The sequence below is a fragment of the Lissotriton helveticus genome, chromosome 6 (assembly GCF_964261635.1).
Source record: "Lissotriton helveticus chromosome 6, aLisHel1.1, whole genome shotgun sequence".
Classification (NCBI taxonomy): Eukaryota; Metazoa; Chordata; class Amphibia; order Caudata; family Salamandridae; genus Lissotriton; species Lissotriton helveticus.
In genome coordinates this window covers 211,755,696-211,781,427 of record NC_136067.1, presented here as the reverse complement: position 1 = coordinate 211,781,427, position 25,732 = coordinate 211,755,696, and the positions used below count along the sequence as shown (strand labels likewise).

Here is a 25,732-nt window from a genome sequence, read left to right as displayed (position 1 = left end):
ACATTGTGCTTTGCAGGAGGCACATTAAGCCTCTATGCTGTTTTATGATGAGTCGGACCAGTGAACAGACTGTACCAGTGCTTAATTTGTAAAAGAACAGGTGCCAATCCTCCAACTTTTGTCAGAAACCCAGCGCTTCTGAATGCCTGGGTTGCAGAATACCAAGGCTACCTTGTCTCGATTCCACCTCATGCCTTTTTCTACCTGCACCATACTCTCGAGCCCTGCGTCTTTTAAAACATTAAGGTTAATGCCGGTTAAGACTATTCTCGAGCCTGTGACTTATGGGTGCTGACGCACAATGAGAAGTGTGTGTTCAGGATCAAACAGTTTTGCTGAAGTCAGAAAGCCGAGATTTGTCTTCTGATTCCTCAAGCCACAAATAAGCCAGCAGCCTTGACCCCCATTTGGAACAGATCACCCTAATCACCCTAATCACACATCAAGGGTGAGCACCAATTAGATTCCAAAAGTTCCACTGAAAGGCAATAATGTGTGTTTTCATATTGTGTTTGCCTCTGTTGTTTGATAAATAATAACAATGCAAACATCAGGGAGCAGACAACACAGTGCAAAAGCAGTGCAATTTGCCATAATAATAGTCACCATTGGAAAAACGACACTTCATTGACATAAATCAAAAACTGACGATGCGACTCTTGCACCACCCAGCCACTGGGAGTGTTTGTACCAGTTGGTTAGTTGTATGCCACTTAATGAGTCGGAGAAGAGTGAAAGTTGCAGTGGCTGCGGCCGCCTCAAGTACCTCGAGGGTGGTTTACAGCTGGACTGGTTTGGCATCAAGGTTGAAGTCCATATTTCCGCTTGTTTGAATTACTGCACGAAGCCGTAACTTCCAAATTCCTCCTGCTCTTTCCAAACCTGCCTTGCTCCAACTCAGGTAGGAGCCAGACCCCAGCTATAATTATCCAATGGGAGGCTACAACAAAGGCAGGTATGTGGTGCACCAGGCGCAGTGACGAGTGCATGAGACAATAGAGAGATGAGAACAGGGGTGAATGCATCATCATACGCATTGCCTAGCTCTTGGATCAACGCGGGCCAGCCTGAAGCCACACCGAGCAGTTCATCCTGCGATATATATTTTCCCTTTAATTTTGGGTGCGGGACTATCACTAACTGAAGAAACAAAATCTGTGGACCTGCAAAATAATTGCCAGTGTTGTACACCGGTAACCACCAGTAGAAATTAAACACTGGACCATACACATATCTCTTACCATTGTTGTACCCTTGAAATTGCCTGGTACAAATAGTTCTTTGCATGAGATGCTCTAACCACGTTAAATAAAGACAGGCTGTTATTTACAAACATACAAGGGGCCACATGTACGACCGTCAGGTTTTTCGACTCGTATATTGCGATTTTTCCCAATGCGCAATTTGTGAGTCGTAAAACCTACTGTACAACAGTGTGTGAGACACTGTTTGCGATTCCCAAATGGGTCTTAAGGGACCTGACTCCTTAATATTCCTGAGGCAGGTTGCAATTTACGACCCATACGGAATGGCTGGCACTCTCAGGGATGGTGGCCTGCTGGGTACAGCAGACCACCATGTCTGTGACTGCTTTTTAAATAAAGCTGTTTTTATTTTAACAAAAGGCATCCCTTTTCCTTAAAGGAAAACGGATGCATTTCAAAAAGAAAAAAGAAAAGTTTACGTTTTTCATTTTTTTACAGTGGGGAGTGCTCAATGAGACCACTACCTGCTCTGAAAAAATGTTGATGCCCCCATTCACAAAGGGGAAGGGGTCCCTTGGAGACCCGTTCCCGTTTGCAAATGGCTTACCACTAGTTTAAAATTGGTGGAAATATGCAAATGTTTTGCGACCACGTTCCCGGTTGCAAAACATTCATTCATACCAGTGGAACTAGCTATTAGGAGGGGACGTCCTTCACACGCCCCTACCTCATAGCGACTTGTAAACTCTATTTTGCAAGTCAGTAATAGATTAACAACTCATAAAATTGGAGTGGTGCATAGGAAAATGCATTTTACCGGTTGCCAGCCACCTAAAGGGCCATTTATGACTAGTAAAATCTGGCCCACGATATTTTCAAACGTAGCAGGTTTGTGAACAATTAAGTAAACCGAAACAGGTTCACTGTTTAAAAAAAATGTATATGTTGATTGTCAAACTCTGCCCAGCTTATGGTGTCCTGGAGTGTGTTTTTTTATTTCATTTCCAGCATCTGCCTGATGCAAAACATGTATTGTTATTTTAAGCGATTGAACAGATTTATTGACCTAACTCCAACATACAGACTTTGACTAGTGGGTCTCCTTAATATGCATTTGTGCTGGCAAATATCTAGAGCATTGAAATGACTGACTACAATAACTGATGTGAAATATGTCTCAATGAACTACTGATGATGCCACTCGGTGTTTAAAACTGACGAGAAGGTTGTGAACCGGCTTTCATGTATTAAAAGACTAACACTGTGCATTAGCATTCCAAAGTCAAAGAATATTCCAATTTATTGAAGCATTCTTTGTAATAGTAGCTGGTTATAGATAGCTATATTTTATCATATTATGTATTATATTACATTAGATCATATATCATATTATATTATAATATATTATTTTGTATTGTATTGTATTGTATTGTATTATATCGTAATATATTGTATTATATTGTATTATGTTATATTATATCATATTATAATATTGGCGATGCATGGGCACAAAGATATGTTTTTCAACATTTTACTTGTGCTACTGTTGAATAGCGCCAAAGAATTACATGTGAAATTAAAGATTCTTCCCCACAGTTTTTGTGCACTTTGGACACTGAAAGAATACCCTGACAATATATAGAATAATCCTCAATGGATGAGATGTGGTTGTTAAACAGTCCATATCCAAGTTTATTGTGAACATCTGCAGAGCGGTGGGGGGAAATGTGGACTTTCCTAGTTCTGTGAAGGTTAAGTACTGTCCGGCCTACCTGGGGGCAGCAATCCAATCCACCGATAATTCACTTCTAGATCAGATGAGTTCCATTACAGTGCTAGTCAAGCGGTGGGTCCTTAGAGACGCTCAGTTGAGTTTGGAGAACACTAGATCTCATTATCTGCCAATGATGATATCGTTCTGCATGCTGAAGATCCTGCTTTACCAATACACAAGAGCCTCCCCAACCATGGATCTGGCACAAGTCATTTTTCCTCAAGAAGTCCTTTTTATTGACTATGAGTTTCATTAATTCTTATTCTTTCTCTTTTTTATCCGTTCAAAGTTCAAAAATCAAAGTTTATTTGGACAATTGTCCTTAAACAGATAAAACATTTTAAAAAACAATTCATTGTTGCATAAAAACCTTAAAACAGTATATGACTTACAACTCATTAAAATGGGTCAAACACGACTTGAGCTAATCGCAATTTATAATTTGTTGAACTTTTTGCATAAATCTCCCCAGTGCACAAGTAATATCTAAATTCATCATTTCTGTTAGGAGGTCACTTGCAGCAAGTCTATTATGTATACAGTATTTTTTTTAAATAGGACATAAGATCTCTTTTCGTGGTTCTAAAAGCTTTGTACAATCCAATAAAATATGCATCATGTCGCATGTAGTTCCCAATATACACTTGCAGTTGCCAATGCTATCTATCATCACTAATTTTACTCTAGTCTTACAATGATAAGGATTCAATCCAGTTCTTAATCTTAGAACTTCTCTCCTCAGCCATCTATTCGGTAGTCTATCCATATAAGGAAAATGTGTATCTTTTCGCCAGGCCTGGGCCATAAACTGTACTGACTTTTTTGTCGCCAAATAATCTTGGTCCTCGGCTCGGGATACTTCATACCCTACCTCCCTAAGAGCCTTCCTCGTAACTTCCATTTGGAAAGTCACGGGACTTACATCCAGTCTCAGCAATTTTCCAACCATCTTAAGAGAATTTCTAACTCCTTTAGCCCATGATCGTTCACTCGTCAAGGCTTCCCTCCTACACCATTGCGAGACTTTTAGATCTCCCTCAGTGCCCAAACGCTGCCAGAATCTAACTAAGGCCATACAGACTGTAAACTTCCAAGAGGTTACACATGTTTCTAACCTTACAGCTTGCACCATTGAACATTTAGGGAGTGAGAATAGATTTTTCAAAGCTTTTCCCTCCTCTACGTCCCAACCATGTTTACCACCCAAAAACAGTAATTCAGCCCCATATAGGAATTGCGGGGGCACCATTGCTAGATATGCCTTTAGGACCGGCCTTTCCGATTTTTCTCCATAGCTTCCATTACATTTCTTAAGGCCATTTATTGACGCTGCTGTCCTTGTTCTACATGCATCTAGGTGGGTTGTCCATTTAAGATTTTTCTGAAACCACATACCCAGATACCTGTATTCTTCTACAGTTTCCAACTTCTCAAGGCCTAGGTACCAGCTATATCTTATTTCCCTTCTTCCAAAACATAAGATCTTTGTTTTGTCCGTGTTGACTACTAACTTTTTCGACTTACAATACTCATGGAAACTGTTCAGCTTTCTTTGTAACCCGATCTCTGTTTGGTCATAAATTACCAGGTCGTCTGCATATAGGAGGCATGCTATATGTTCCCCATTTATCTTAGGGCTTGCCCCCCTTGCTCTATCTAAAATTGAGGGTAGGTCAGCTATAAAGAGTGAAAACAGTTGAGGGGCTAAAACACACCCTTGTCTTAGCCCATTTCCAATCTCAATTTTTCTAGATATATTCCCATCTAAGTCTAAAATGATCTGTGCCCAGTTTGCAGTGTGCAGAAGTTGTATTAGGCTCAACAGTTCTCTTGGAATATCATAGCCAACCAATGTCTCCCACAGCTTCCCACGGTCCTTTTTTATCTGGTTTTTCCCACGTTTTTAAGTTTAAAACATACACCTCATTATCACTTTTGAACTTTACACAAAACAGTGTGAACAAATATTACTTTATTTACATGATGTACAAAGTATATTGTAATATTTACATAACGTACAAGGTCTAAGTCTAATATTTGAAAACAACTATGGCCAATATGCCATTACAGTTTTAATACAGTAATAATCATAATACATGAACCCAGCAAGAAAAAAGACTCTTCCGTCCTACAATGTTGTAGATGCTGCCGGGACCTACTCTATTTCGGTCCTTAATGCTTTATATTTTCTAGGTCCTAAAAGGGTCAGAGTCCTAGTCAAAAACCATGTCCGTGCTTATCTAATCAAGCCCAAACATTACAGTCATGTGTGTATTGATTCCTTTTAGGGTTACTCTTGGCCTCAAGGAAAAACTGCCAACGCGTTTCAACCTTCAAAATGGACCAAAGGTTAATTGTGGGTGAAGGTCTTCAGCAGGGAGAAGGGTTCATGTAGGGCACTGCAAGGTTCTGGATATCGCTGTTTTATGGACCAGTAAAGGTATAAGTCATGTGGTGTTGTCAAACACCTTTATCCAATGTATGTAGTTCCTATACTTCGGGTCGCCTCAAGGGTTGGGATGTCTTCATGCTGGCAGGAATGTCCTCATTTAGGCAGTCTCGATATTTCCTCCGGTATGCTACGTCGCTCCATATTCGAGTGGTTCCAAATATGCTGCAAGGACTGGTGCAGATGTTACAAATTTACAGGGAGGTATCAGGACTCTCTGTCAGTTGGAGCAAATCACTGTAAATGTCTGTGACGGGAGATCGTGGACCTGTGGGCCTGTGGCTGCATTGGCTGGACTGCAATTTGCCATGGGCCCTTCTAGGTATCGTGATTTGGAAATCTTACAAAGTGACCAATAGGTCTGGGAACTAAACGTCGTTCCATTGGTCGAAAGGGTCAAGAGGAAGATGAAGGCATCGGGGGCATAGCCTCTATTAGTAGCAGGTAGAGGGACGTTGTTTACAGGGCTAGTCAAAATGTTCTCTTCTGCTAATACACATTTACAGTAACTGATATCAACCCGGGGACTTTAAGCAGGGGCAGCCGGAATGGGAGGTGGGGCAGGAGGATCACGTGGGGAGGATCGCGCAGGGAGAGGGGTCACAGGAGGGATACATCATATGTAAAAATAAACGTACCTTGCCACCGGCTGGGTCCTGTGTCTCTTCTCTTGCTCTCCTCGAGCATATTGAGGAACAGGGAGCAGGCCACACTCACTAATCACAATGCTGCAGTGCGTTGTGATTGGTGATTGCAGCGATGTCTTTGGTGAGCACTTAGGCTCCCCTGACCAATCACTACACTGCAGCAGCGTTGTGATTGGTTTTGAGTGTCCTGGTTTGACGTTCAACCAGGGAATGGGGGTCTGGGCTTGTTTTCCACAGCCTGCATGGAGAAGGAGAAAGTGCGCTTGACTGGTTTGGGCAGCCCGAGAGGGCCGACCAAACAGTCATTGCGCACTTGAGTGAGCAACCTACTGCACCCCTGTCCAGAGAGCAGAGCAGCTGCACTCACTCACCCACCCGCAAAGCAGCAGGAAGCAGAACTAAAATGAAAATAACGCAAAGTTATTATCATTTTAGGTTTTTGCTTCCCACTGCTTAAAAGCAGTGGGGCTACGCTCCTCCGCCATAGTGGAGGAGCCACCCCTGTTATGATGAGGTGGTTTGTGTCACATACTAGTGACAGGCACCTGTAGTACAACTGTCTCATGAAAGAGACCCATCAGTTGACACAAGAGCCATGGCAAGAAGTGGTCTGACAAGAAAGTGACGGTATGTGCGGGGATAAGATGGATCTCAGACTTGCTCAGAGACTAGGTCTTGACATAAGTAGGCCAATCTAATATATAGCAGAGTAAATAATGAGTTCATGGTGCTTTGCTTGATGAAGGAGAATAGCTGGCAGTTTTTGTGGTGAACTAGGAGGTTTCTTTGGCCACATCTCTGTTCCATAAATGCACAAGTATTGCATAAACATGATGTGTAATTTTCTTCACTAACCTGTTCTGATGTTATGCCACTGCTAATGTGTTTATGGCTAACTGGGAGCAGGATACCTTTCTTATGGTGTAAAGCACCTAGGGGGCATATTATCAACAATATGCGATGATTATCGCAAAGCGCGCTTAGCGCTGTTTATTTTATCACCAGCTATCGCTGGATTTCCTCGCTGTGATATTGCAATATTAAGAAAGTGTATCGCAAAGGCGATAGGAAATCCAGCGATAGCGTGTAAAACCAGCACTATCATGAGAATTCCAGCGCTAAATTAACTACGCTAAAGAAAAGCTTGTTGATAGGCAAGTGTGTCCTTAACCTAACAATCCACCCCCCATTGCGAAGATGGTTAAGTCAAGTTTTTTTCAGGGGTTAAATTCCACCAATATGCGCGGGTAGCGCGACCTTTCTTATTGCTTCGCGGGCATTGATGATTGAGGGAAGTTGCGTTTGCAACTGTTTCTATGGGGTTTAAGTCAGGAACACCTACTTTGCATGTCATTAGCGATATATATGGCTGACATGCAAAGTGGAGATAAGACAGCTGCTAACCCAAGGAAACATGCGTTAGCATGTACTTGATAATAGTGCGATGTTTAAATTGCCGCTTTTCGGATGAAAACGGCTGCTAAAGTGGCAAAATTGGGCTTGATAATATGCCCCCTAGTTTTTCTAAGTTTTCGGAAAAAAATTAGGATTTGGCATAAATAAGTATATCAGTTACATTTTTGTACATAATATATTTGTACTCAATTTCCTTGAAGAATGTCTGTTCTTTAGGTGCGCCATACAAAAGTAGCAGCTTTTCCGATTCGGGGAAAATTTATACATGTACTACTTTTCATGTTTTGGGGAAAATATACAAGTCAACCATGTACGTTTTAGGTTTATTTTTTAATGTATTTACGTTGGACAAAAGATGACATATAGAATTACAGATGCCTCATCTTCACAAACATGTTTCCGATCCAGGTTCTCAGAGTCATGGACGATGAGAGCACAGATTGATTTTGCTGGACACACTCAGAAACCTAAGGTGGAAAACATCTGGGCCCAGATTTATAAAGGTTTTTGTTAGAACTGGGGGGTCTCTAGTTGGCTGAGGTAGGTACCTTAGTCCAAATAGGGACCCTTGCTTCTAGTCAGGGAAAGGAGGGACACGCTCTTAGATAACCCCTGCTCACCCCCTGGTAGCTTGGCACTAGCAGCCCGGCTTATCTTCAAGGCAATGTGTAAAGTATTTAACCACACTCCCACTAACACAGTGATAACACCAAAAAGGTACAACACACTGATTTAGGAAAAATAGCGGTATCTTTATCAAGAAGAAATACAATAAGACGAAACGATAAAAATATCCAGCATATGCGTATTTGTAATATTTCACTGGGCCGGTTATTAGGTCAACAATCACTTGTAGGTTCTTGCGGTATTAATGAGCAGTTCACGATGATCTAATCCATTCCTAATGCAATGCTATGCGGTTCGTAATGCAGTTCATAATGTAGAAATAAGACAGTCCTTAACACAAGTACTAATGCAGTTCGTAAAGCAAATAATAATGCAGTTCGTAATGCAAGGACTAATGCGGATGGTAAAAGCAAGTAAAAATGCAGTTCGTAGTGCAAGTACTAATGCGGATCGTAAAAGCAAGTAATAATGCATTCCATAATGCAAGTACTAATGCGGATTGTAAAAGCAAGTAATAATGCAGTTCGGCACCGATCGCGGTGCTAGTAAAGATCTCTATGCCACTCTTCGCTGACTCGTGGTCAGCGACTGCCAAAATATGCCCACAATACTGTTATGACGGAAACAAAGTGCAGCTCCACAATCAGACCCTAGTACTGCCTCTTCTCGGCGAGTACGGGCCGCGATACTTACTTGAGCGGAGGCTCGCGCTGCAAAGATGGGGGAGGCCGAGAGCGGTCTCTCGTAGCATGCAACTCCACCCCAGGCAGCGACAGACGCGCGCTCTCTGAGCGTTACCTGGGGGGTGCAGTCTCTCTCTCTTCTCCTTGTGCTTGGGCGTCACGCTGTGCGGCTTCGGGTTGAGGGCGACTGCTCTTCGCAGTGAGAGTCGGGCTACCAGGCGACGGCCTCGCAGCTCCCGGCGCGACTCCGTTGATCTTAGGAAAAGGACCTCGGACCCACGATGGTGAAGGTTCACAGGTCTCTCCTTGGCAACGGCAGGTTAGGGCCAGCAGCGATGATTTCTCATGGCTCCACCTTGGGATGTCAGTCAGGGCCTATGGCTATAACGATCACAGCACTTCTAGTCATGCTGCTGATCGAAGCAAAGCGCAAGACTGCTCTGGGGCACACGGTCATGGGGCAATTCTCTCAAAGGTCTCAGGCTGCAAAAAGCACACGCACACAGCATCACTGAGACACACTTGGAAACTTTGATGTTCCTGAGTTTCCACAACAGGGAGCCAGCTCCTCCTGGGCCCTTGGAGACAAGTTACTTCAGGACACAGCACACAGCAAAGTCCTTTCAAGCAGGGGGACACAGCACACAGCAAAGTCCCTTGTCCTCTCCTTAGTCAAATCAGCAAACTGCAGGCCAGCCCCAGAACACACAGCAAGGTCAGTCCTTCTCTTCAGTCTCTTCAGCTGTTCTTCTTTGGTAGAGGTTCCTCTTGATCACAAAGTAGTTTCAATCCTTTTTCAGGCTTGAGTTCAGTCTTGAGTTCAGGGGTTTCAGCTCTCACATTTATACCCCTAAATGTCGTTGAAGACTTTGTGTTCAGGGGGCTCTGAGCCCGGTCCAAACGAGACCTGGGTATCTTACTGCCAGTGCAAGCTTTCTTTTTTTTATTTTTTTTTTATAAACCTTTATTTGTACAGAAAGGATATACAAATCTGGGCCTACAACCAGACCGGCCGGCCACGACACGATAGAGCAGTCAAGAAATACAGAAGAAAAATATACAGAAACAATCATAATGGTGTGCAATCAATACAGTCCAAAAAAGGAAGGGGGGGGGGGGGGAGGATCTGGACGGCCCACAAACAGGAATAAAGAAGGTTAATTTTATAATATTACAACAAGGAGTATAGCAGGCTCGGATACAGCATAAATGAATCCGGTTTCCCAGAGCAGACCATTGGCTATAAGAAAACTAAAGGGCAGCAATGCGGAGAAGTGTCACTACAGCATACAGCAGTACGAAAACAGATGCGGTTAACCCAAATCAACATTCAATTAGACTCATCTTATGCAAATCTACCACCCAGTAGTACATCGGAAACAGAACGAAGGAACCGGATTATTAACATCACTAGAACTAGCCCGTCATACTAACCTTTGGGAGAGAAAGAAGGAGAAGGGGAGGGGAAGGAAGAGGGGAAAAAGAAAAATACAGACTGAAAGAGAAGAGCGCCGCGCCGAAACAAGCATCTCGTAGCAAGGACACAGAAAAGAGCAGGAGTATTAGCAACAAGGAGGGGATGGGAGTCGCCATTAAAATGCAGCATAGCCACAATAAGGAGAACAGCGATGATACAGACCCCATCCCAAGCATACCATGGGAGGCAGGGACAGACGCGGCGCTCCTATAAAGAGACACAAAAGGGCCATAGAACTAAGGAAAATAAACCAGCAAATAAGACCCATCCCACCCATCCCACCCATCCCACCCAGCACCCCTGCAGAAGGCTACGGCCTACCCCCCCAGCAGCGTGCCTGTCGCCCTAATCCAGAACCCGAAATGTAGTAGAGACAAGAGAGAGAAGAGGAATAAAGAGACAAAAAGAAGGGCATGAAGACAAAAGAAGTAGGAGGGAGGAGTAAAGGAGCAAAGACAAAACGGTCGGCCTCAGCCCTCCGCCCAACCATACAATCGTGATACGTTTAAACGAAAACGACACAATCTCGAGCGTCATAAAACTTACAAGGGGGTCACCCACAGCACTATGTATACGGGAAACTTCGCCACGGATATGTACACCAGCAATCCACCGGGAGCAATGTATCTCACCCCAGGCCTTTCTTAGCCACAATTAACATCCACCACATGACAGCGGGAAGTGAGCAACTCGGTGCGGGGCAATCACACGAATGAAAAGAAGTCCGATGAAGACGTAGGCCAGGGAGGTCAATCCATAGGCAAGAGAACAAAAGTCCGGGTATGCAATTCAAGTGTCCCAACAATGTTAACAAGGGCAGGAAGAGACAGGAGTTCAGTCTCGCTGTTTGGGAAAGCGGGGGCTCCCCTGCAGCACAGAAACACGACCTCATCAAGGCAAAGACATGCAGCAATCCACCATGCCTCTCGGGCACTCGAGCAGGAGCGGACCCCAGCACGACATCCAGGCCCCCAAACTCCAAACATTGAAGCGCAGGAGGTTCCAAAGCCACTTGTATGCATTCCTGTCGAAGGACAGCGGTAGTAGCCCTCATCGTGGCCGAGGGGGGTGAGGCAGTGGCATCACTGAGACGAGAGGAGACCGTGAGGAACCGGCCATCTAAGATGGCGGCGGACCGCACCGATCCCCCAGGGGCATCGGGGGCCAAGGCCGCATGCAAGGATCGTAGTGCGTCTAGAACGTCGCCAATTGTAGGCTCACGCACACATGTCCAGGCCCCCGTGCAGTCCAGCAACCCAGGTCCGCCGTCTTGAGGATATCCACGGCCTAGTTCGACGGCCGCCATTTTGTAGATTCAGTCTCGTCACCACCCTCCGCGACTCTCGGATCAGGCACACAGACGCGGACCCCCTCAGGTACCAAGGGGGTCCCATTAATGTAGCCTTGGTGCAGAAAGGAGAGCCGCCAAAGTCGGGGTTCCGCCTGCAATATCGCTGGCGTGTCCGATGAACAGAGCCCGGGCGCGAGGCTCCAGGGTGGATGGACGGAGCAGCGGCGGGGGGACCCCTTCACACGATCAGCCCTCGGAGCACCGTGCCCCACACCAGCTTCACGGCCGCCAAGGCAGGCCCGGATCAAGACCACCGGGATGTTCGCACAACGGTCTCTCGCCAGTGGCCCCCTCTCTCGTCCGGGCCGACGTTTACATCAACGCCAGGCTGGGTCCAATAGGCGAGGCCCCGGTTTCATCACCGCGGAGGCCCCGGTCCCTCAGGAGGCACAACTTCGGAACCGCGGCACGCAGGAGCCTCCAAGTCAGACGGTGAGTAAGAGCAACACGTTGCGTTTCTATTTCTGCTCGAGGGTGTCATCTCGGGGCAGGATATGCAGCAGGATATGCGAGGCAGGCCGGAAGGCTGACGGAGCCGAGCTACAGAGCGACCATTACGATCGCGAGCTTGGCTCCTCCCCCAAGCTTTCTTTCTTTGATAGTCAGGGTATGGGCCCCAGACGCTCCGCAGGAGGTGGAGCCATTCCTTTGTGGCAGCAGCACAGCTCTCTTCACATCAAAGGGGCTACTCCTCCCACCACACCAAATGCAGGCCAGCCTGTTGCTGTCCCACCTACTCCTCCCTGGTGTCAGGACACTCCCCAGACCCTGTCACATCCAAACCCAGACAGTCAATACACAACCAGGCAGAGGCACGCAGGATGGTTAGGACAAGAAACCAGCCACTTCTAAAAGCGTGGTTTCTAAACACACAATTTAAAAACCATCTGCACAAAAAGATGTGTTATTAAATTCTGAGTTCAGGCACACTAAACTCCATCTCTCCATCTTATGCCTATAGGAAGATATGCTGGAAACATCTGACACAGCATTCCCCATTCTGTCCTACAGGCAAGATGGCCTTGCAACAGTGAAAAACGAATTTGGCAGTATTTCACTGTCAGGACATGGTACACACCATAGTACATATCCTACCATTCACATACACTGACACCCTGCCCAGGGGGGTACCTTGGGCCTACTATATAGGTGTCTGATGTGCATAAAAAGGTAAGGCTAAGGCCTGGCAAGTGGGTGCACTTGTCAGGACAACAAGGCAGTTAACAGGCATGAGATCTCTTTTTGGGGCTACTTGTGTGGGTGGCTCAATTAGTGCTGCGGGCCCACTGGTAGCATTTGCATTACCAGCCCTGGCGCACATAGTGCACTTTACTAGGGACTTTACTAGTAAGACAAACATACCAATTATGGACAACAAATTACCATAACACTTTATACAGGGAGCACTTACACTTTGACACTGATCAGCAGTGGCAAAGTGCCCAAAGCATCTAAGTCGGCAACACAATGTCAGAAAAAGGTCCAGGAGGAAGGCAAAAGATTTAAGGAACTTTAGCCAAAAAGGGCCAAGTCCAACAGTTTGCATTGCCATTGCGGCACACAAAGCAATGCAAGCCCTTAAGTCAGATTTACTAAGTCACACAAATCCACTTTGGTTCTGCGTGGCTTAGTAAACCTAGAGAAACACAGGGCAGCACAAGTCACTGCTATGCGTTCCTTTGCAATGAGAAGGCATTCCATGGGTTGAGTGTGGGCATTCTCAGCCATCCACGCAGTGTTTGTGGTGCAATCTAAGATTTACTAAGAATAGTAAACCTGGGAATTCATCAAAATGCTATGCCACCCCAACAGAGGTGTAACGAGGAGAAATATGTTTATTTCTCCTCCTTATGTCCTCTTTCTACATGTGCTGCATTATGCAGTACACATATTAAAAGTAAAATGCCTCTGAGGATTGTTTTTTGTGCAGGAAGGTCTAACTCAAGCACCCTTGGATATAGTGCACAGGTACCTGCATTGGCGTTGGGCTGCAGTCAGTGCGTCAGCAGACAGAGAGAGCAGGAATGGGCAATATTTTTAAGTTCCAGCTCTCTCCAATAGATGCAGTGCAGTGCAGTGCAGCACATTGTTTTTTGTGTTGCTTTGTGCCAAATGTTAGTGAGTCTGGGCACTGGTTTTTAATTGTAACACTGTGCAAAGTTGTATTTCATATTGTATACCATATGCAGTCAGGGCAGGACTGGAGATCAGTTCAAGGGAGATCTCTTAATACCATAAATTGTAATGCAGGATCTGTTCTCTCACTGATCTCTTGAAGTGTGCATTAAAGATAATCTGCATTGCCTCTATGATTCATTGAGTACATGCATCCACATGCCCAGGCGAATATATTTTGCCCAGCTATCTACATATTTAGATTTATGCAGATGGCACTCAGACCTCTCTCTGTCTGGGGAGGCTACAGGTAGCTGAACCTACATCACAAACTGGTTGACTCACATGTACAAAAACAAAAAAAGATCTCTCATGCCTAGAACAAATGGACTCTGCCACTTATCTACACAATGTTGTGCACAGTTGGTAACACTGAACTATCCTTCACACACTCTCCCCAGATATGTACAGTGGTAACAATGAATCATTTCTTAGTTCATCCTATGCTGCAAAGATCTACCACTCCTCTAAATAAAATATTAAGATGGAACTCTGTAGACCCCTTATCTGGGACCCTACATTGTGATCTATATAGGCCCCCCTGTAACACTCAATTAAAGAATAAATTAAGCACAGAAACAAGCAGCAAGATGACCTTGCAATCGAAGACGCACTCTCTAAATCAAATATGCATAAAATCCTGAAAAGCCTGTTGGTGGAGATTGGGGTAGAGTCTAAAGTGTTATCCACCTTGAACAAGTTCTTCTGGACAAGGACTTATGGGATATCTGCACATATTGTCCTCACAGTAGATGCTCACCAAGGTTTCCCAGTGTTTATTTCCATTTGATTGACCTTGTCCGAGTCTTCCGGAGGTGGACACAATTAATTACTCACAACTATTTGTTTCAAGATGGCGGAACCCAGCTGCCACAAGGCAACCTCTGCTCTGCTCCATAGCCACTCCCCTATTTAGATGAGTTTTGATCCCATCTGAGAAGAGAAAAACTGGTTTTGTCCCTGATTGTGATTGGAGCCTTGATGATCTAGTAGGGCCCTGGGATTGAATAGAAGAAGCTGTCTCTGGCATCTTCCTGGCATCTCCAGGTCAGTTGGTATTCAGGTGGAGAAGTGTGGCTCACAGGTTAGAGGAGGCAGACCTGAAAGCAGAGGTCAGCCCGGGACCAGGGTTCAATTCCCGGCTCGGCGGGGTCTTGAGCCCTAAAATGTCCATGGACTCGACAATTCTCGCTCCGGTGCCTACTCGATTCACAGGTTCACACTATGCGACTCGGGGCAATAGCTTGCTTAATCTCCACAACGGCCCCTCGCGGTGGGATGCCTGGCTTTCACCTTGTGGATACCCTGCTGGGGTTATCTCACAGGGGAATACCAGGACGGGTTCCCTAAGCAAGCACTTAGAGACCGCTTGGTGATTTGCGCTATATAAATTCCTGTACATTTACATTTACATTTACCCGTCGAGGAGAGCAAATGCATAATTAGGTTCTTAATTGGTCAGTGCTATGGATGTAATTGGGATATTTGATGCAAACTGGATGTATTTCCATCTCTTTGTTTAACTAACTAATAATATTTTCTATAAGGTCCATACATCACAATTATAATCAAACACCTTTAACTGATTATAATGTTAATAATTCACTTTCTTCAATCTTTTCTTTGTTTTAATTTCCCTTTTATCTTTCAGGAATCATGACTGTTGTGGGGAATTTAGCAGTGCTTGCTACTGCAATAAAGCGGTCGGCCCACCTTAAGTCGCCGGAACTTCTGACAATAAATTTAGCAGTGACGGACCTGGGAATGGCCGTGAGCATGTATCCACTGGCCATTGCTTCTGCATGGAGCCACTCCTGGATTGGTGGAGATGCCTCCTGCATGTACTACGCCTTGATGGGATTCTTCTTTGGGGTGGCCAGCATGATGACTTTATCTGTAATGGCGATTGTCCGATATCAGGTGACGACTTCACCCAGATCTAATAGTAAGTATTAAATCCAATTATATCCTTAACTTGGGAACACTTTATAGGAAGTATCATTAATATAACTCAAGTTTATAGGATAGAATCGTTTTTATTTTTTTTTATTTTTTATTTATATTATGGTCATAACCCAGAGGGTTATCAGAGATCGGAACCTACCAGTACAAAGCTTTTTCTGGGAATTCTTGGGTCTTGCTCTTGATTTTTCTTCCATGCTAGGATATACTTTGTGAATCAGACGCAGCAAGAGGTAGCAGCATTCTACACAGCGTTATCAATAACAATTAATCAATAAGCAGTGAATGCAGCAGGGTGGAGCATTGTGCATAGTGTTGTACATAGCAGTGGAGCGAATTGAGCATAATAAGGATCAGCAGTGTGCATGGACATGGTCATGCGGGTGATGTGTAGATGGTGTGAACACAAACCAAGTTTTAAGTGATAAAATGATAATATTAAAGAAACTCGGGGGTATATTATCAAGGGGTTTTATCTCCGCTTTTTTGGCTTTAAAAGCCAAGAAAGCGGAGATAAAATTATCTCCCTATTACCAAGCTGTCGCTAACACCAGTTAGCGACAGCTAATAGGAGATAGCGACCATCATGGGCCCCACTTTGCATGTCAGTGATATTTATCACTAATGATATGCAAAGTGGGCGTGCCAAGATGTTAGCGACTGGAAACAGTCGCTAACATTGCTATCTCCTATTACCAACTTTTGGAGATATTTGCGCTAAGGGCAAATATCTCCAAAAGCTAACACCTGCCCTGAGCAGTTCTTAGCCATGTTATCCAATGGGAGGTGGATAACATGGCTAAGAGCATTAGCTCGGTAATGCATGAATATCGCGGACTTTTCAGCGATATTCATGCATTGCGGGCGTTTTTTATCGCATTTGCGATAAACCTTGCTAATAGCAAGGTTTATCTGCGATAAAAATCGCCGATGTGCGCCGATAATTTTTGTCTCTAAACAAGTTAGAGACAAAAATTATCGCTAGTTGTTGATAATATACCCCTCAGTTGGCTTGGGGCAGGAATTCGAGAAAAGGGTAGGCTCCCTAATAAACTGCCCTAGTAAGCTCTTGTAGGCATGGGAATAATCAAAATGGCTTGTCCCAGAGACTGATTTGTGTAGTATGAAAAGGCTTTTTTGTGCCCTAGCTTTGTGGCATGTTGGAATATCAAGTCCTTTTTTTCCCTCATATCACCATTGTATGCAAATAACAGCCTGCCAGCCATTCTGTCCCTCCCCAGGCTTTTGCGATAGTTCAATAGCCCTGCGCACGAGCTCTTCTAGCACCCTGGATACACGAACCAGGCAGGTGTAATCATTGGACAGATAGAGTTAGATTTCAGGTTCTTGTAATACCGCTCCAGTTCTGGAAAGCCTCCCAAATCTTAGAATATGTATTAATCTCCAAATCAGAATCCATTTTACAAATTCTTTTTACTGCCTGTAGCCAGTCTATCCCAAGAAAGGGGGGGCAGCTTCAATCCATTTTTTGCTGATTTCTCGCCTCACAAGGAGAACTAGATAAAAGAGCAGGGTCTGCTTGTCATTAGTAAGGGGCAGCTTATCTTCTACTCCCAACATTATTAAAAGTAAACTTACTTTTATATTAGTGCCCAAAATTTAATTTACGGTCTTTTCCACTGTAGACCAGTACTCCTTTAACAAAGGGCATTTGTAGAACATATGCCTGTCGTCTGCACTCAGAACACCGCATCTACGGCATTTTGGGGGAACATCTGTTACAAACTTTGCAATTTACATGGTGTCCAGTAGAGCCTGTTAGCTGTAAAGTGGTGATTTATTTTTAAGTTCGACGGTTTGACTACTTTATAAAGCAGCTTAAAAGAAAGATGCCACACCTTTTGTAGCTCAGAAGTCTGCAGGAATTTCGAGTATTTCTAAGATTTTTTCCAGTGTGCTTACGTCGAGTCAAGAGATATAATGCTTTGGTATGCTTAAGCACTGTAGTTTCTTTGGCGACCTTGAAATGGCTACATGCCATGAGCTGAATAACAATATACATCAATAATCTGTCAATAGCCCCAAGAGGCTCCTCAGGAGTGAACGTGCACTCTAATATATTTATGTTATATTATTTTATGTTACCTTATGTGATCCTAAGTTATCATGTTATTTTATGTTAACTTATGTTATATTATGTTATCGTATGCTATCTACACCAGTGTAGTCTTATCTGGATAGTACTGATGGGGTGGCAGAGACTCTAGGAAAAAAATTATATTTCCCCACTCTATATGGAAAGAGACAGGAGCCTAGACTATTAGTCCGAGGTTGGGTACTGCGAGGTAAGGTTAGGTCTGATGGAGAAGATTAAAACCATGGCAGAGGGCTTGAGACTTGTTGCTAAAGGGCTCTCTGGGGGTGACCTGCCATTCAAAGTAGAAGAAAAGCATTTGCACAGTTCATAGGTGAGTGTATTATGTGTGCAGGCCCCATCCACACAGATTTCACTATCAATAGGTATAATAAACTCTTTTAGTAATTCTGGAATAGTTATGGGTTAGTCCAGTGTTGTAACTTTGCACTTGGTTCCTCCCACCCCCACTTGTCCCCCCTCCCGCTTCCCTCCCACTTGGTATGGTCCGTGCTGTCACTTGAAGGCAGCAGTAGAATGTTAAGTGGTTACCGTCCTGTCAAGCTGGGAGCACCTGTGATATATTGAACTGAATAAACGTTCCTGAATTCTACCACGTGTGGACTGTCATTACTACAATTTTGGCGACGGAGGAAACGGAGCTGAGCCAGGGTCAGTGTGGTGTCTCTCCCCTGGAGTGAAATGAGCTTGGACAAGGAAAATATGAGGAAATGATTTGATGACGTATCTTGGGCGCTCTAAGGAATCTGAGACATAAAAAGAGAGGTAAGACCCGAGTTGTTGAAAACTGGAGAGCCAGAGCCAGTGTGGTTTTCTCCCCTGGAATGATATGAGCTGGGGCGAGGAATAAGAAAATATGAGGTAACGAATTTTTGATTTACCTTGGGCGTTCGTGTGGAAAAGAAATATTCAATAGAAGTAAGACCCAGGTTGTTGAACACAGGAAAAGGCGAAAGTTAATGAAGTGACCAGATTGAGCTTAGTGACATGAGCTGAGCGGAGAAAGGAATGAATTTAAAATCTCGGACACTGGGTTTTTGAAGTGGAAAAAATGAGCCTTGGATGTGTTGCATTAGAAGCGTGACAGTCAAAGAAGAAAAAGAAAATATTTGGACTGGTGTTTATCGTGAGAAAAGCCTTGGTGATGATATGGAAACCTTGTTTATAAAAGAAGGAATTTGCGCGAAACGAAGGTAAAGAGTCTCGGTCTCTGAGTTGTGAAGTGAGCAAAACAGTGGTACGATGTGTTCTCTGGTACCGCAATTGAATTTGAAGTGACTCAGCGCTAAGTGGAGGAAGTGTCGACTGACAGTATGAGGAAGACCCGGAGTGTATGCACACTATACTGAGCAAGGCTTATCTGGTGAGTCTTGGTGGCTGGGAGGAGGAAAAGTGTGAGAGGCAGGGAGCGATGTATCTCTGAAACGGCATTTTTGATTTTACATGAAGCAAGGCAGAGTGCGAGGGGGAGAAGCTCTATTGAGAAGTAAAAACAACGTAGACTGAGGTGTGCAGAAAATAAACGAGAACAGAAGCTGCCAGATGTGTGGGACTACGTAGAATGGTAAAGAGACTTTGAGCATTCACATTTAAAACGCGCAGCGCGAGGTCAATGCGCAAGGAGTACTTAAAATAAAAGAAGTGAATAACTGTCTTAGAACAGCTGTTTTTCTCTGAGATGTAGTTCTAACAAGAGTGCGACGGAGCACATTTTGGGAAAAAATAATAAAGGCTTCGAACAAATAGCACGGCGAGGTGAAGCACCATGAAGAGACAGTAAAGTGCTATATTCGTAACTAAGGGAAGGGAAGGGGGAAACTGACTCTTTAGAGCCGGAATTGAGTTTCCCAAGTATTCAGCCAATAGCCAACGTCATACCGCGTCTGCGTCCGACGGCCATTTTGAGCGAGGAAGACACCGCGTAGGGTAGCAAATATACGCGTGTGTCAGTTTTTGAAGGGCAGCTCCTTCCAAAAGGCACCAGTTTAGTGTATAAAGATTAAAAGGAGATAAATATATGAGTAAAAGTGAACTGGAGCCACAAGGTGAATAAAGAGTAGGAATTTCTGGAAACTAGTACACTACTGTCATACTTCAAAATAAAAGTGAATAATACTGGAATTTAAAACGAAGTATAACTAAAGCAACTCAAATGATATCGCCCAGAGCGAAACTTACTGGAGGGGTACAACAAATCGGGAAAATAAACATGGAAAAAAACAAAGTGTACAATTTACCACCACTGGTGCCATTTGTTGAGAAGGATGGTACTACAACAGCTACATGGGAAGAGAGGAAGGAATATTTTCGCAATTTTTCAGCAATGAAAGAAAGAAAGAAACAACCATTACATCCAAATGACAAGGTGGAAATATTGTGGAGTGGTTTGAGTGCAGGAGGGAAAGAAGTGTATATTAACATTGAAAAGATAATAGGAAATGAGGAACAATCATTACTTCCCAATGACAAGGTGGAGACATTGTTGAATAGTTTAAGTGCAGGAGGGAAAGAAGTCTACGTTAGCACTGAAAAGAAGGACCAAGGGGGAGCTGGAAGGAATGTCGGTGAAGATGTTATGGAAGATACAGGGGACCAATATATGCAAGTGAGGTCTCGTGAAGTACAAAGGCACGAAGATGTCAGGGAGGACAAGGATGACAAAGGGGAAATGTACATGAGTAAAGTTATCCCTGGGTGTCCTATCAACTTTGGAGGAAGTGGAATTTATAATGTCGCTGATTCTGTGTCACATTATTCTACGGTGAGCACGAGTTTGTGGGAAAGTAAGCTAGCGGAAGCGTTCGGATTTGAACTAAAAAAAAAAAACATTTCCCTTAAAACGTACTTAGGTGATGAAAATAACATAACAGGGGGCAAAGAGTTGGAAGTGAGATACAAGAAAAGAAGTACAAGGAAGTCGACTTACATCACGGTAAAGGAACCCTCCGATCTGAGAAGGGAGGGACAAAAGAAATTAAGTTTGATGATATACCGAGAAAGCAATGAACGCAGGGGTGATCGAGTGAGAACCCACAGTACACCAATGGTCTGGTTTGAGCGGTTAAGAGAAAGGAGACCACCCTATAAGGGTCAGGGGGCATGGAAAGGTACTGCTTGGAGAGCGCAATGGAGAAAAAATTTGGTCTTGGACAAACTCAAAGCAAAACAGGGTACATACAGAGGACTTGAGAGGAGAAAGAGTATTAGCAAGGAACTTGTGAAGGGAAAGGGTGAAGAAGTCAGAAAAAAAGAAATGGATCTGTTAGTAAAGGAAAATGTAGGGTGACTCCCACCAAAGGTGTAAAGGAGGAAAAGTATAATCCTGTTCGACTAAATTTTTGGAGAGAGAGGCAAGAAGTTACATGCAATGAGCCCGTGTCCCGAGGTTCAGGTGCTGAGAATGGAAAGAGATTCGCAGTGGGAGTATGGTCTAGACCAGACAACGAGGTTGAAAAGGTGTATGAGGTCTGTGGGGTAACAAGGCGCAGACGTAGTGCGGTATGGTCCAGAAAACTACCCAAGGAAAGTTCATAAAGTTATTATCACTCTCCTGGAAGGAGGTGATGATACGATGGAGAGAAGTCTGGAGCACAATAGAACCAAACTTAGGTACCGACTGGTGGATGTCTGGCATAGCGGAAAAACAGGAGGTCTAGGAATCATTTACCCAGCAGCGCCTGCCTGGGTAGTCCGTGTTTCCACTTGGGATTAAGGCCAGGACAATTGGTTGGCCATCACAGAATGTACAACTCCCGTTTGCAGTAATACTTCCTGTGTAATTGGGAACTGTGGATTGCTAGAAGATTGACTTTGGGATGGCCACCACAGAACTATTAGCCTTTGGTAACAGTTATACCACAAGAGACATTTTACTGAGTATAACTAGAAGTCTGAAGTGTTGGCCCCTTTTTTGGGTATGACTAAGGGGTAGTGATTACTCTCCAGTGTCTACATCATTTACTTAAGCACAGACACCCGTATCATTATGAGCCCTATGTTTCACAGTCTCTGGTTAAGAATTTAGAGGCCCAGGGTGGACAGGATGTTGGGGTCCCCGGCCCAGTTCTACCTTTCTCTTTCAGATGTAACTGGGACACTATGGGGAATCTTAGTCACCTTACGGTTGGTAGGAATGGTGGAGGGGGTGGAGAGTAGATAGAGTTTCAAGCTACCACCTTCCCGTTCCTGTATTCCTCCGCCCCGCCCGTACAAATTCTGTTGATCTCGTTTGTATTGGTCCCATGCCAGTGTTGGCAGAGGCTTTGGGTTCATCCTCCTTGATGTCCCCAGGTTCTCACCGGGGCCCAGGTCTTCTGTGTAGGACCCCTTGCGTTTCCTGTTAGCACTTCTGTAGTTATCTCTTCTCCCCATGCTCTACTGTCTTTCTCTCTCTCTCTCTCTCTCTCTCTCTCTTTCTTTTCTTCCCCACCATTCCCACCTCCCCTCCCTGCCTCCTCTCTCAGCTGTCCTTTGCTCTTTACCCCTCATGTCTCCCTAGGGAGGATGATGTGTTGTAACTTTGCACTTGGTTCCTCCCACCCCCACTTGTCCCCCCTCCCGCTTCCCTCCCACTTGGTATGGTCCGTGCTGTCACTTGAAGGCAGCAGTAGAATGTTAAGTGGTTACCGTCCTGTCAAGCTGGGAGCACCTGTGATATATTGAACTGAATAAACGTTCCTGAATTCTACCACGTGTGGACTGTCATTACTACATCCAGGAATTCAGAAGGTAGCCAGGAGTACCACATAAGTAAGTCGAAGCAAAATGATAAAAGGCACTATAAACACCAGCATTTCATGTATGACTTCACTAAGTTCACTACTGTTGATTACAAAGTTTGTTTTGTTAACCGTTCCGTTTTATACAGACACCAGATATCCAGGATTTGATGAAAAAATGGCATGTTTCTAAACCTTGAATGTTCTCAGTCAACAGCACTTTGAGACTCGGAAACTGGTAAATGGTCATTTCCCGAGTTGTGAACAGCGCCCCCAGTGGTTCAAACGGAGATTAATATTATTTCTGAGACACAGGAACCTTGCATGCTGCTGCTGGCCAGTAGAGCTGGAGAGAATCCAGCAGGGGTGGTTGAGCCACTGAGGGCTAGAGCCAGAATCCTGGTTCAAGCTTAGCCTAAGGATCCTTGAGCAACCAGTGTAGAGCTTTCAAGTGCCTGCTGCACCCACAATCACAACTCATACAAGCCCTTCACCCTCCCCACAACACCTCCAAGGAGCAACAAAAGAGGTGCTGGATGGAGCTGCACCGCGACCTCTTTATATTTATGATTATTCCCTGTTGGAGGTGGGGAAGGGGCAGGGAGCACAGGAGAAGACGCTGTGGATCAACTAGTCTGAACTCCAGCCACTCCCGCCCTACAGGGTAATCATGATGCAAAAGAAATCTGCAGTCGTGAGTGTGAGCTCTGTGTAAAGCCAGTGTGCACACGACCCGTGCTCTACACATCTGTAAACACCTGTAACTCTGTGGGAGCTCAGAGGCCCCTTTGTTTTGCTAATACAAATAATTGCCTTTACTGGGGTGTTGAGGGGCTCCTGATATGTGTCTCTTTTATAAGTGAGGAGAAGATTGAGATATTCACTTAAAAAACAGCGACCTTTTTTCTAGAAAGTCTTCTTGAGTTAGCTTGATTCAATGTTTGAAACTAAGGGCCATATTTATCATTATTTCACGCAATGCAATGCAATGTGGCACGACTCCTTACTGCTTTGCAAGAAACAGGGGGGGGGCAGGGGTGTGCCACATCTATAAGATATGAGCATTCCTCCTCTCTTCCTGCAGGTACCACACAAACTTCTTCCTAGCACCAATGCAGACACTCGTTCATCATGGTGCAAGGGTGCTTGTGTTACAGGCAGGATTGTTTTGTGCAGGAAGGGGCACCTTTCTGCAGAAAAACATACCCCTGAGCCAGCCTTTATCCTCTTTCAACGTGTGTTCAGAATCTAGCATACCTGAAAAGAAGAAAAAACAAGGGGAATTAAATATATGTCTACATTCTCAGGTCTACCACTGATGGTAAATCTGTGAATGCTCCATGGCTGGATGCATGAGAACACCCACGCGCCACCCATGGAACGCCTTCCTGGGGCAGAGTAATGCAAGGCAGCGCAACGCATTACTTCAGCATTACCATGCCACGCAGGGCCACACATGAAGGCCTCGCGTGGCTTGGTGAATCTCATTGTAGGTTTTGTGTCACCCTGCACCGCCTTGCGTGGTACAAGGGTGATGCAAAACCTTTAATAAATATGCTCCTAAGTATATTTACAGTTTTACCTCCTAAAAAATTGAATATAAAAGCACTGGCCATTGGTGCTGAACAGAATAAAGGAATTCTCATCCAGTTTTTTAATTGCATCGTTAGAAACATGAGTTCAATCCCCGCTCCAAAGCTTGACCAAATTGTGTGAACTTAGGGCATTACTTTACATCGATATGCATCCTTTTCTTTAATTATCAGATTTTAGAGCACCTTGAAATAATTCTGTTCAGGATGTGTGCTATACAAAACCCTCGCTGTATACAGATGGTTTAATAGACTATAATCTTAGTCCATTTATGAGTACAATATAGTTCGTATTTGCAGGAAGCAGAAGGCAACTGACTTGCTTTTGGGGTCAATATTGGCATCATCTTGAAGGTGGTGTGGGGGAAGTTCACCAACGTTTTCAAGTTCATGTTTAAAATGTATCCCTTTTATTAAATGCTACTCAATGCTTATGTGAATTGATTCCAAATATTAAACACTTACACTTTTTTTATTTATTTTTACATTTGTTTTAGGATTCATGTGCCAAATAGTTGGATGGCGTGGCTCATGCTCTGTCTCTCAGGGCTGAGACAGGCTGTTTTGCTCACCTTTCCCTTTTAATTTGCTGGGTTGTCCACCTCTAGAATCGGGGTGTCTCCTTCAGGAAGCCTAAGAACCAATTTAGGATGTTAAATGATGATGTGTATAGGACTTTCCTGTAGTGTGTGGTTTTGAATGGCAAGTGTAAGATGAGCAACAGGGAAGTGTTTCCTTTCCTCATCAGACACTGAGGCCCTCATTCCCAGTTGTGCAGTACTGGGGGTGCAGTAAGACTGCATGTTTACTATTGCAGAGAGGTCATTCCACAAAAATGACAAATTCAAATCCATGGAGCGGGGAATTATTGTGTGGAACAGAATCTTTCTGCTCGTAAAACCACATGGAATTCCGAATTCAATGGAGTTTAAAGCATGTACTTGCCACCTGCATGTATGTGTTGCCCTCTGAGTTGGGAGGGGTGAGGAACGGGAAAGATTCATTCTGGCAGGGGGAGAAAGAACTCTCTGTGCTCCCCAGTTCAGGGCAAATGGTGGTGGAGGATAGGCTGCTGCTGACGCCAAACCCTCTTGCAATTTTACTTTGCTGAATTACCAGCCAGTTAAACTTGGTCTGGTTTTCCAACACTAGAACAAATCAGGATAAAACAACCCACTTGTAGTTGCATTTATATAGCGCTTACTACCCCAGACGAGGCGTCGAAGAGCTATTTGGCTAGTAGCACTCTGCTCCAAAACCCAAAAAGTATAAGGGGTAAATTAGTAAGGGAAATAAGAAATTCATTTGAGCGGTCGACATGTGAGTCTGTTTGTTGTTTTGAAAAGAATAGTGGAGGGATAGAAGAGGGAAGGGTCTAAAAAGAGTTTATTCAGATGAAGCTGAATTTCATGAGGTGATTCCACTCCACCCGGACTCGTATTAAAGTACTAAATGGTAGCCACATCTATACTACAATGTGACTTGAACCCATGCCGGGAGCCCGGAAGTAGATTGTGTCAGTCAATGGGCTCTCTCAAAC

The 25,732-nt window shown here is 44.3% G+C and overlaps 1 protein-coding gene across 1 annotated transcript in view; it reads left to right on the top strand.

The window, feature by feature from the left end:
- LOC144762433 (opsin-5-like) overlaps positions 1 to 25,732 on the top strand; it is a 330,284-nt gene that overhangs the window by 128,113 nt on the left and 176,439 nt on the right. Inside the window, exon 2 of the mRNA XM_078647613.1 lies at positions 15,456 to 15,749. Coding sequence (XP_078503739.1) covers positions 15,456 to 15,749 — 294 coding nt within the window. The remainder of the gene's footprint in view (positions 1 to 15,455; positions 15,750 to 25,732) is intronic.